The sequence below is a fragment of the Oxyura jamaicensis genome, chromosome 5 (assembly GCF_011077185.1).
Source record: "Oxyura jamaicensis isolate SHBP4307 breed ruddy duck chromosome 5, BPBGC_Ojam_1.0, whole genome shotgun sequence".
NCBI lineage: Eukaryota > Metazoa > Chordata > Aves > Anseriformes > Anatidae > Oxyura > Oxyura jamaicensis.
Window position 1 is genome coordinate 43,507,495 of NC_048897.1, and position 12,546 is coordinate 43,520,040.

Genomic DNA, 12,546 nt, shown 5'->3' on the forward strand with positions numbered 1-12,546 from the left:
GGACTGATGGACACACATTTTTAACTGTGCAACTCCCCTTCGAAGCCAAGACAGTATCTGTCCTTATGTCACAGTCATTACTATGGCAACAGAATGAAGTTGTATGCATGGAGGTCATCTCATCCTAACCATGCTGTATAACACTGGAACTGAATCTTAAGTGGAGTTAATGAGGGAAACCTATAAATAGTGACATTAAACTTAGGTAGATCTTGTCTTGCTTTCATACTGGGGTAGGGGAGAACAAAAACACATTGCCTCATTGCCTAAGTGTTTTTTGTTTTGACATCTCTTACCTTTGCCTTGCTGAGTGCAACTTTCACTAATATGGAAAGCACCAAACCCTTCTGTAGTCTTTTTGAGATACCTGTAATTCAAAGCAGTTTTGGACATTTTAAGCAATGATTAAGAGTGGCACAGTCATGGAAGACAACTGTCTCACATGGAGTCACACCTATGACTTTTAGCCATTTTGTAGATGCTGTAAAATTCCTTATTTCTTCTAGCTATTGATAGCTGGGTTTAAAAGGTTTTAAACAAACTTGGGCACATGACTTAATTCTGTGAACTAGTAATGATGTCATTTTGGAAGGCATGTTTCTTTCATGAACTTAAGAAGCAGATGCCACTTCCCCTTCATGGTGCAGGTCCTCCATTTCAGTGAGGAATGTGATCACCTCCCTACTGAAATAATTTAACAGAAGTGTAGCCCAAGGAACACAGCAATTTTCTATTGAGGCATTGAAATCAAACACGCATAAAAAACACGACAGAAGCCTTCAAGCAAGTTACTTTTAGAGATTGCATAATACTAAGGAGTTTCTGATTTTCCTATTCAATCCATTACATTTACTTTTGGAGGAAGAACTTTATTTGCAGAAACAAGCACATCTATCTGGCACAATAACACGCCAAAGTCAGTTTAAAACAGATAACCCTTTACTACACAAAAAATCCGTCCTGTCACACTTGAATTTTTCATTAATAAACCCAACTTTTGTCCAAAAAAAAAAAAAATAGGGGCAATATGCTGTTTCTTATTCCTACCCTCTCCCTCCTAATTCATTATAAAGCTACCTTGGTGCTGCATTGCTGAGTTTGACCCAAATAATATGGCTATATGGCTATAACCTCCACTAAGGACTTGCAAATTACTAACCTGTTACTCTGATCATTCTCTAAAACATCTGTGCCTCTATTGCATATGCAGTGTAGGACCATTGAAGACCACCTTCAACTTCTTGCTCTTACTCAAACTTGACAGAATATACACCAGATGCAGTCAGTTTGGTTGTGAATAGTCTGCTGACTGGAGTCAACGAAGCAGATTTACAATTAACCAACTGATCTGGAAGTAGATACTTGGCAGGTACTAGGAAGCTTGCTGAATTAAGCTGTGAACAACTACTTCCTTTAACCACTCCTTGAATTAAGAGACCAAGGAATACAGAATGCCATGTAACTTCATGGCTTCTTCTAAAAGCCTCTTCTAAAAGCCTCTCTCACTTGGTACCAACCACTTACCACTGCTAGCAGAGCGCAATGAACAGGGCTTATATGTTTTAGAGCCTAGTTCCACCTGTACAATTTTACAAACATTGTGAAGTAGAAACAAGTTAAACCTAATTTCAAGTCACTACTGCCTCTACCTTCCCACTTCCAACACATTACTGCACATTCTGCAGTACCACTGCAGAGCATTGTCAATTGGAGATTTAAGTCAGCAGCTAATACTGGAAATCCGAAGCAGGGCTCATGCTTACAACAGCAGTTTTGGTTCCCAGACCAGTTAACAGACAAGTCAGTGACACGACTCATTCTTAACACTTTTATTCTTACAGTTCTAGGTTTGAACTGTACATGCAGAGTTGCATAAGTCACAATAGAGATTTACAGTGGATTCTATTCTATGGTAGAGTGCAATCGAGAATCCTTGAACAGTATAAAAAACAACTTTAAACATCAAGACCTTGTTAGGAGCAAAAGGGTTAAAGCTTCCCCAAGTATTTCAGCTCTCATAGATACCTAGTTACTAGGTACTGTATGTTAGACATATTCCAAGTTGAAGAGCTGTATTAACACTAAACAAACTTTAACATCCAGATGTCATACCATCTTTGTTACTTCCCCCAATTTCTGGCAATTAAGAATAAGTCAAAAAACCCTGCCACCTGCAACCAGCTAATACAGACAAAAATAACTACTCCTTACTTGCCTGTCTAGGGTTGTACAGTGTTAAAGAAAATATTCCCTCAATGGCATTTGTATCTCACATCAGCTGAAAAAGCAATGTAACAAAAATAAAGGTATAACATCTTTGAAAATAAATATAAAGAGGGAATGCAGACAAAGTGTCAAAGATTTTTTTTTGGCAGGTAACATTCATAATATACAAAATATAACTTATTCATATTAGCCAAGGAAACATTCATGAGTTCCTGTAAACTGTTTTAATCCACCTCCTCCATGCGTGATGTGTCATCATCTCCTTCAAGAGGTGGCATCTCCTCAGTAACTGCTGGACTAGCTTCCTCTGCAGCAGTATCATCTTCATCAATGCCTGTGCAAGAAAACAGGGACCATTAGTGCTAATTGAACTCTTTTGCCTACTTCATACTTCAGCTGTCCTCAGGTTCTTAATCCCATTTTCCAGTTTGTCCCAGAAAAAACTTACCCAGGCCAAGTTTGATCATTCTATAAATGCGGTTGGCATGTGTCTGAGGATCTTCTAAACTGAAGCCAGAGGACAGGAGTGCTGTTTCATACAGCAAGATGACAAGATCCTTTACAGACTTGTCATTCTTGTCAGCCTCTGCCTTCTGCCTCAGTGTTTCAATGATGGAATGATCAGGATTGATCTCCAGGTGTTTCTTCGCTGCCATGTATCCCATTGTGGAGTTGTCTCTTAATGCCTGCGCTTTCATAATCCTCTCCATATTGGCAGTCCAGCCGTATGTACTTGTTACAATGCAGCATGGAGAAGTTACCAAACGGTTGGACACAACAACCTAAGAAAACAAAGCCAAAAATTTTAACTTAACATTTCAACATTTCCATTGAATCAGAACCCCACTGACAGAACTAAGGTGCAAGTACTAATTACCTTTTCTACTTTCTTCTCAAGGATATCTTTCATTATCTTGCAAAGGTTTTCAAACTTGGCTTTTTTCTCCTCCTGTTTCTTTTTCTCTTCTTCATCTTCTGGGAGCTCCAAACCCTCTTTTGTTACAGAAACCAGGGTCTTGCCTTCGAATTCCTTCAGCTGCTGCACACAGTATTCATCAATAGGCTCAATCATGTAGATCACTTCCAGGCCATGTTTGCGAAGACGCTCCACAAAGGCAGAGTTGGCCACCTGATCTTTTGTTTCACCTGCAAGAAGCATGAACTGTTTGAGCCCCTGCATTTTAACATGGCAAGTTGTTTTCTGCAAGAGCCTACGTAGCACTCTGAACAGTGCTCCATGGCCATGAGCAGGGAAGTACGGGGACAAAAAACAAGTATATGGCAATTTACTACAAGATCTTGGCACAGTAAGGCTCAAGCCTTTCCAGCTGACATCAAAGCTTGTAACAATTCTTTGGTTTGAAAGAACATTTGCCATTCCTGGAATGCCAAGCCATGTACTCCTAGCCAAATTTATTAGCCTGAGTCCAAACACAAAGCTGTCTTAAAAGCACGTAAAGGACTTCGAAATTGTTCAAGCAAGCATTGACCCTGAACTTTGCATTTTAGAACTTAAATAATGCTTGAGGAGCAGCTCTTCTATTGCAGCTCATTTAAGCTGCATAGCTCCTGAAGAGACCAGCTAACGTGGCAGCAGTAAGCCCAAGTTGCAAGCCAACCTGCAAGCTTCCTTAAGTAAAAGAAGTTAAACTGAGGAGAACATTCCCTCTAGCTAGCTCTGCTGTCCTCGTGGCTGAGGACCTAGCATGAACCACAACTGCAACTCCATTTTAGACGGCTTTAACACTGCATACAGCATCTATTCATTTCAAATGTTCTATAGTACCCAAGGGATTTGATAGGAACTTGCATGATCTGTTTTACTTTCCCAGGATCTATGTCAACACTTCTCAGTCATGACTACAATTAAGACATGTTGACAAGGCAACTTGTGATCAGAAAACAGTGCAACCTCAGTGCAACTGGAACTTGTTTTTATCCTATTAAAAATTGTACTGATGCATCCCTTTTACATAAAAAACTTAACCCTGCCTAAATGGGCTTGTCACACAGGCAATTGTCTCCAACTCACCAGTAATGTAGTAGACATGTTTCTGGTTTTCCTTCATCCTAGTGCAGTAGTCCTTCAGAGAAACCATTTCATCACCAGATGCAGAGGTGTAATACCTCAGCAACTCAGACAGTTTCTTGCGGTTCTGGGAGTCTTCATGTATACCAAGCTACAAAAATAGATAAACAACTCAATGCACTATTCCCTAAAATAAATACTAAGCTACATAAGGACTTTGCAGCAAAAACCTCTAGCTTTTATAGTTGGTATTAAGCAGAAAAGCCACTAACCTTGATGTTCTTTGAGAACTGCTCATAGAACTTCTTGTAATTCTCCTTGTCTTCAGCCAACTCGGTGAAGAGTTCCAGGCACTTCTTCACCAAATTCTTCCGAATAACTTTCAGGATCTTGCTTTGCTGGAGCATCTCACGAGAAATGTTCAGAGGTAAATCCTCAGAATCTACCACACCTCTCATGAAATCTATAAAAAGATGGAAAGAATTAGCTTTGCATATCTTAATAAAATTCAGTTTATGAACACCACTTCAGTGGTGCTTTGAATTACCAGTTGGCATCTCAGAATAACGCAGCCCTTTCTTGAACTGATCAGATAGTTCCTTATCAACTCAATTTAGAACTGTCTTTCCCTCACTCCACCCAATTTTTTTTTTCAATATTAAGAGAAGCTTCAAAATTGCTAGGTAAATCTAGTGTTTTAGGAAATGTTTTTCTCAAAAATACTCACTCAGGTATTCAGGGATCAGCTCCTCACAGTTGTCCATGATGAAAACTCTGCGTACATACAGCTTTATGTTGTTTTTCTTCTTCCTGTTCTCAAAGAGATCAAAAGGCGCACGTCGTGGGACAAACAGTAGAGCTCTGAATTCCAGCTGACCTTCCACAGAGAAGTGCTGTAAGAAAATGAGACAATCTTAGTGCAATTTACATGGCTCTCACTTAAGCAACCCTTAAAAAACTCTTTAAACACAGAAGAAAAATAAGTGATTTCAAAAAAAAATGTACTGCAGTAAGACCAACACTCGTCAGGAACAAAGCATAGATCTTTCTCCAGAACAGCATCTAAATTCTGTACCACTGCCATCTACTAAGCAGCCTGCTTCAGAAGACCTCTTCAGCTCCCAGGTGCATATTGAGCTCCAGTGAAGGATGTGCTCTTACAGCACACCTCCAACCAGTGGCAGATGAGAAGGGTAATTCCTACTCACCCGTATCTTGTTACTAGAAATGTTGAGAACTACACTGCAAACCCTCTCAACTTTTTAATTTATACCTGAGACCTACTTTTTATTTTTTGTGATTAGATTTGTTAACTGAAGTCTACATACAAGTAAGACACCTGCAATTCCATCTTCAATAAACTTAGGTGTGGATCTGATAATTATAAACACAACCTTTGACGTGGCCTCCATAGCTGTACCTCAGGAATCACCTCACACTGTCAAAGTATACTGAATACTATCACCCTAAATGGTAAGCAATTTACAAGACAATGGGACTGAATTTAGAAACTAGCTTTAGTTCAAAAAGGATTGTGCCTGCAGAAAGACAATCAAGAACCTACCTTGACAGCCAAATGGTCTTCCCAGTCATTAGTCAGACTCTTGTAGAATTCGCCATATTCCTCATTGGTAATGTCATCTGGGTTCCTGGTCCAAATGGGCTTGGTCTTGTTGAGCTCTTCCTCATCAATGTACTTCTCCTTGATCTTCTTTTTCTTCTTCTTATCTCCATCCTTCTTTTCTTCTTCCTCATCAGAGCCTACATCCTCAATCTCTGGCTTGTCTTCTGTCTTCTCCTCCTTCTCTTCTTTTTCCTCTTCCTTTTCTTCAGCCTCATCATCACTCACTTCCTTATCACGCTCTTTCTCCACCTACAAGGGGCATCATTAGTTGGGTTTAGAGACCTTGAAGTTTCATCGTGAACTGTTCTAAGATTTATGCTTTAATTTTTTTTCCTACATTGATTTTTTTGTCCTTCATCGGATTATTAGTGCTGAGACAGAGATAGCATTTTGGTTATGTCTTTGTGGTGTTTTACACAACTTAGAATGAATTCCCACTAAGAATATACCAACATGCATTTTGTCTGAATCACGTGGGAACTGCAGTACTACCACCTTGGTAGAACTTTTTTTTTTTTTAACTTCATCTTGGACAATCTTTTGACAGCAACATTTGATAAAGGGCTATATCCACATAGTCATCTGCAACAAGTTATAAAACAAACCTGGTATACAAACTCTATGTTACTGTTTTTAAAAACATTCGTTTTCAAGTGGTTATACTTAAGTAAAATTTCAAGATACATACAAAGAGTCTGATTGGATAGCCAATGAACTGAGAATGCTTCTTCACGATTTCCTTGATTCGCCGTTCTTCCAGGTACTCAGTTTGGTCTTCTTTAAGATGCAGGATAACTTTTGTTCCACGGCCCAAAGGTTCACCTAGAATTGAATTTGCAGGTGTTATTTGTGCACAAGCAGACTAAGCTTTGACAAACTCTGACCATTATTTGTTGTTTAGAAATGTACTCGTTTATCACTTTTTTTACCACTGGCAGGAAGTGTACTGTGTACAGAAACAGGGTTACAGATACTTCCAACTTACTGTACCCAGCATTTTAAAGAAACTTAAGAAAAATTCCATTCATTACTCTATTCATACAGAATTATTTCCATGCACATGCTTAAAACACTTTATTATGATACACCATTTACTATATAGAATTCCCTACCATGGGCAATTACTCTAACTACATTTATCTGACACATGGGTAGTGCTACCCTTATCACCTATCACTGCTCTCACTTTTTCCCAATGCACAGAGTAGAGTCGACATCTGAATGATTTTGACTCATCTTCAGAAAGTGAGCAGGCACATTCAACACTCACCATTATCAAGTCTGACAGTGAAAGATCCCCCAGCTGATGACTCCCAAGCATACTGCTCATCATCATTGTGCTTGGTGATGACAGTCACTTTCTCTGCAACAAGGTAGGCGGAGTAGAAGCCAACACCAAACTGGCCAATCATGGATATATCAGCGCCTGCCTGCAGTGCTTCCATGAAAGCCTTGGTACCAGACTTTGCAATAGTACCAAGGTTGTTGACCAGGTCAGCTTTGGTCATCCCTATGCCTGTATCCACAATGGTCAGAGTACGATCATGTTTGTTTGGAATCAGGTTGATTTTCAGGTCTTTCCCAGAATCCAGCTTGCTTGGGTCAGTCAAGCTCTCATATCTGATCTTGTCCAGAGCCTGTAAAAAGAGAGACAAGCTTCAACATTGCCCTCCCGTTTCTAGAAGTTTCAATATTCTACTGACACAAGCCAGCCTAAGAGCTCCAGTACTTACATCTGAGGAATTGGAAATCAGCTCCCTCAAGAAGATTTCCTTGTTGGAGTAGAAAGTGTTGATGATCAAAGACATCAACTGAGCAATCTCAGCCTGGAAGGCAAAGGTCTCCACCTCCTCCTCCATTGGTTGGTCTTGAGTTTGCACAGCTTCAGGCATCTGTAAGGAGACATCAAGTTGAGATTCCATTCTGAACAGCTCTAGCTTGCTGCACATACCCCTCCCCCTTACTGACAACAGCATTTGGGATTCAAGTTGTTAACTGTATGGTGCCAAATACAGCACAACAGGGACACAAAAAAAGACATCTGATACCCTACCAGTAAAAATTCCTGTGTTGTGAAAAAAAATGAGGGAACTAGATGCAAATACTTTAACTGGACTTGCTTTATATAAAGTATGATTTGCATTTACTATTTCTACACCCTTACATCACCTTGTCACTGACCAAGTAGAGACTGCTAAACACAAAAATACAACTGAAAATATGGCCCAACATTTAAAAAGCTGATTTAGCTATTTTAAGGTCAATGAGCAACAAATTTTCCGTTTGGACCGTTTCCTTTTTCTCCTGTCCAACTCCTCTATTTCTTGTGCTACTCTCTTCAGCTGCATACACGAACCTCAGAACTTACTGAACACTAACTAAAATAGACACAGCCCAACTGAACTTGTTCCTCTGTGCTACAGAGAGAGATATTCTCTGAACTCGCCCAGCCGCCTGCTGCCTGAAAGATCCTCTGCGTGAATCAGGGCTCTGGAAAGTCGGATCAAATTCAAAACGAAAAACTCTTCAACCCACTTTTAATCGCTGCTGAATGAACAGAGGCTAACTGCGAGTTCGCAATCCTCAGCTGCACGGCTAGCTAAGCCATGACCAGACGACTCGCCCAACTATCGCCGAGTCCAACCGGCTCCTTTCCGCGGCTCGGGGCAGGGCCAGCCTGCGGCGCCCCCTGCAGGCTATCGATGGAAGCGGGAAAGATTCTAGAAACTGCCAGAGCCTTCCTCTACCGCCCCCCCTTCTCCCTCCACCCACTCCCCGTCAGCGGCGGCCCCGCGCAGCCTCCCCAATGCCGGCCGAGCCCTTCCCAGCGGCCGCCCCGCGCTGCCCTCCCGACGGGAGCCTCCATCTTAGAACAACCTCGGGCCCCGCCGGCCGGGCTCTCCCCTAATTCATTTAGATGCCCCAACACACCATAGCCTCCTCACCCCCATCTGATTATTTCTCTCTCCGCCCCCGTACAACCCCTGCAGGCTGCTCCTCCCGCCGCCACCGCGATCCCCTCAACCACCCCCCCCCCCCGCTCTCCACCATTTTCTCCTTCTTTATCAGGAAACCATGAGGCAAAAATCATGAAGTGACCGTAATTAATTAAATTCCTTGAACAACCGCCACCACCCTTTCCAGCCATGTGGAGACCGCAAAGCGGCGGCGAGAGCGTCCTGCACCACGCGGCCGCCGCCACCGCCCCGCTCCCCTCTCGGCAGCCCCGTGCTGAGGTACGGCCGTTAGGGCTGCGCCCCCCGAGCGCCGCCACCTCACGGCGCAGCCTCGGCCGCTCACCTTGGCAGCTGAGGGGAAGGATAAAGGGCTCTGCTGTTCTCCTCAATGAACCGACGAACCCGACGCGCTCTGCCTGCACCGCTGCGCCTCCACTTAGTGCGCGCCCCCGGCCGCCCGCCCGCCTTTTATACAGCCGGCGCCGCCTCCTTCCAGAACCATCGGGAACCTTCACTGGCGGCCGCGGGGGAGGGGGCGCCGGCGAGGGGAGGGGGGAGGAGTGTGGGCGGAGCCTCCCGCCCGCCGCGGGGCGAGGCCGAGCCGCTGGCAGCCAATAGGAGGCGGCCGCGCACGGCGCCCGTCAGAGCGCTGAGGGCGGGCGGGCGTTCGCCGTTGGCTCTGTCAGTTGGGGAGGGGAGGGGGGAGCAGGCAGGCGCGTGCGCGGTGGGCGCGCAGGGCGGGCGTTGGGAGCGCGCGCGGGGCGCGGGAAGGAGGGGATGAGGGGAGGGGGAAGGTTGCGCAAGCCGCGGGTGAGGCGCCTGCCCCCCGCCCCGCCGAAGCTCCTAGAAGGAGCGTGAGGGATGGGGGCTGTGGGCGAGCGCTCTGCCCAGTAGGGAGGTGGAATGGCTTCTCGCAGGGCTGTGGGATGTGCCCCGTGGGCTCTGTGCTGCTTTTGGGATAAAAAGAGGCGAGGGAGCGAAGCCAAGAGGCGCGGAGCTACATAGCAATGTGGTTACCTCAGGGTCTAAGTGCTAATAGTAGCTGCTAGGCGGATGCCGGTGATGTCTGGTTTGTTAGAGCCCAGAGCCTGAAATCTGCTGGGATTCCCAGACGACACGGCCTTCGCTGCCTAATCTGTCAGAGATCTCTGGTGTTCAAAGGGCACGGCCACAGACACCTTCATCCATGCATTTATGCAGCTTGCATAAAGACCTTGATAAGTACACGTCCTACTACAGCGCGTAGCTCTGTGATTAATGCATTTACCAAGGGGGTTATTTTTACATCCCGAACGACCTCATTGGGAGCAAGGAATTAATGCAGGTCTTCCTTGTCTCAGGAGGACCATCACCCGTGTTCCGGAGCAGGCTGCTGAAACTTTCTTCCTGGAGCTGATCCACTTTGGGGATATAAATACTAAGTGAATCTACGTGCTAGAACTGCACAGTGATGAAAACATCAGCCCAGAGAATCTCCCTGTTTTATTTTTATTGAAGGAATAGAAAGGATGCTCTTTCTGTAGCAAAAATTCATCCCAGGCCTGACTTTTTGGTATTTTCTGTTGTCTCTTAAATGTACCCCAGAGAGCTATCTAGTTCAGCATCTGACTTGAGAATGCTATTTTTAGATGACTAGCATGCCCTTATCCCACTTAAGCATCCTAAATTAAACTGGGTGGCATGCCCAATGTATTAGATATTACAATGCTTAGCTCTGTTAATGCGTATAGCTGAAGATCCTTTTGCTGAATCTGACATTCTCCACAACCTTTTATCCTGCAGTTTGATCTAGACAAACATCTGATTGACCTGGGGTTTACGGGCTTGATTTTGTTGCAGAGTTCTGTCTTTCGGGGATTTTTCATTCCTTTTTGCTATCTTCTCTGACAAACGAGAAGGTACGTTAAGTATAGGTTTAAGACATTACGTAGGACCAGCTTAGTAATTAAAATTACAGCTTGCTTCACTGCAATTTCTGCGGTATCTGCAAGAGGATCTGCATTGGTGCAATGACTTACAGGGCTCTGCCCTTCTAAACTCTGGCATTACACCTCTGCCCCAAACAGCTGGCCAAAATACGGGGTCCTGCTGGTTGTTTTAATTAGAAGGAAAAATTAATAGTTGTGTCAACAGCAACGTAAACTAGTGTGAGATTAGCTGCTGCTCAGCACACGGAAGAAAACCTGTAAGAGTGAAGGTAGTTGCTCCCTGAGGAAGCTGGATTTCAGCCAATGCTCAGCCTAGAAAGTTCTGCGGTCCTGCCCAGGCCACCTCTTTGGTGCTCATGCCGGTTGTTTCCTTGCTTTACCTTTTTTGGGCCTGAGTTTGTGGTGGTTCTCCATGTATTTCTTTTCCTTTCTCTCAAATACACATCTACAAAATAATCCCTACCAATGTTCTTTGTAGAATATTTTATGTTCCTTTCTTCACGTAGCAACTATGGTTTCAGTGGTTGTACAGCTGCTTTGCTCACCTGCTTCCATAAAGCAGCTTAATGGCTTTTTACCGCTGTCTAATAAAGTGTGGCAGTTATACCCAATGCATGTTTAATGCTTTTCTTAGATAAAATATTGTACTAGTGTAGCGTCAATTCTATAGGACAAACCTTTTAGGCCGGAACGGTTTTACATTCAGAATCCATCAATTGAAATGTTTTCTAACATCTTCTTGGGTCGAAATAAATTCTATATTTTAAAGAACTGCTAAGCCATTATTATTTATGGATATCTGTCCAATATTTTTTTCCATAATATCCTACTAAAATTATTTGCATGCTTTCCTTTTGAGATGTCAAAAAAATGAGAGTAACTTTTTCATCAAAATAGTCAAGATGTTTTTGTTTTTGTTTAAGAAAATCTTTTCCTTTCTAATCTCTTGATTAATGTGGATTCAGTCATACAGACTTGGGAATATACTTAATTTTAAGCATGTGAAGACCTGTGGAAGGTTTGAATAAGTCTGCAGGATCACAGACTGTCTGATGTAGTAATGTTATTCTGTGTGATTGTGTTATTTGGCTTTCAAAAGCCACCTTTGAAGCAGACTGATTTTTTAATTTTATTTTTTAGTTTTGGTCAAAATTGTTTAACAAATCCACTAGGAGAAAGTAATCTCTTACCAAATGATCTGTTTTTTTTCTAGCTCTGGTTAACGCAAGTTTCTGGGTGCCTGTGTAAAGCTAATATTTTCTTCACAATTTTTGAATATATTCTACTTGTTCTGTTACACAGTAAGGGCTGGTGAAGAATGTTTTTTTGTTGTTGTTGTTGTTTTTTTCCTCCCCTATTATTCCTCTGTTTTAACTGATTACAGATCTGTATTGCTCGTTTCTGGCTAAAATGTTCCCGACTTCGTTTCTGCCAGAGTTAATATTGGGGGAAAATCTGTGCAAAATATTTCCTTTCTCAACTAAGAGATTAGTACACTTCCATATTTTAACAAATAACTCTATTAATGGAGGAATTGCTGAAGCATTTTATTTTCAGGTCCTACATTCTTGGCATATTCACACATGCTTGTTCCCTTCCGTGTCTCCCACCCACCCCTGACACTTCTCACTGTTGCAGATCTATCCTTTGATTTCCAGCCTGAACAACAAGCAGTCCATTCAATGGGTGGTGCACACATGGGCTTGGGCAATAAATAGCCAGCCATTACCTCCTAGCTCTTAGGACAGCCAGAAAACGAGGATAAAGCTGGATTCTCCCTGT

At 43.0% G+C, this 12,546-nt stretch overlaps 1 protein-coding gene across 1 annotated transcript; it reads right to left on the bottom strand.

Moving 5' to 3' along the window:
* Positions 1–1,814: 1,814 nt before the first annotated feature.
* Positions 1,815–9,329, bottom strand: HSP90AA1 (heat shock protein 90 alpha family class A member 1). Its single transcript, XM_035326951.1, has 11 exons — positions 9,180–9,329; positions 7,613–7,771; positions 7,150–7,516; positions 6,568–6,701; positions 5,820–6,128; positions 4,983–5,148; positions 4,528–4,718; positions 4,259–4,406; positions 3,104–3,372; positions 2,675–3,008; positions 1,815–2,560 (listed from the first exon to the last, which is right to left on the bottom strand). The coding sequence occupies exons 2-11, from the start codon at positions 7,769–7,771 to the stop codon at positions 2,451–2,453; spliced, it is 2,187 nt and encodes a 728-aa protein (XP_035182842.1). The 5' UTR covers positions 9,180–9,329; the 3' UTR covers positions 1,815–2,450.
* Between the last annotated feature and the right edge of the window lie 3,217 nt (positions 9,330–12,546).

Bases quoted from the DNA above. Each gene is read 5' to 3' on its own strand.
- HSP90AA1 (XM_035326951.1), bottom strand. From the start codon at position 7,771: ATGCCTGAAGCTGTGCAAACTCAAGACCAACCAATGGAGGAGGAGGTG. The intron at 6,702-7,149 runs GTGAGTGTTGAA...ATTCAATTCTAG, and splicing joins CACTGTCAGACTTGATAATG to GTGAACCTTTGGGCCGTGGA. The intron at 6,129-6,567 runs GTATGTATCTTG...TGCCCCTTGTAG, and splicing joins GCTATCCAATCAGACTCTTT to GTGGAGAAAGAGCGTGATAA.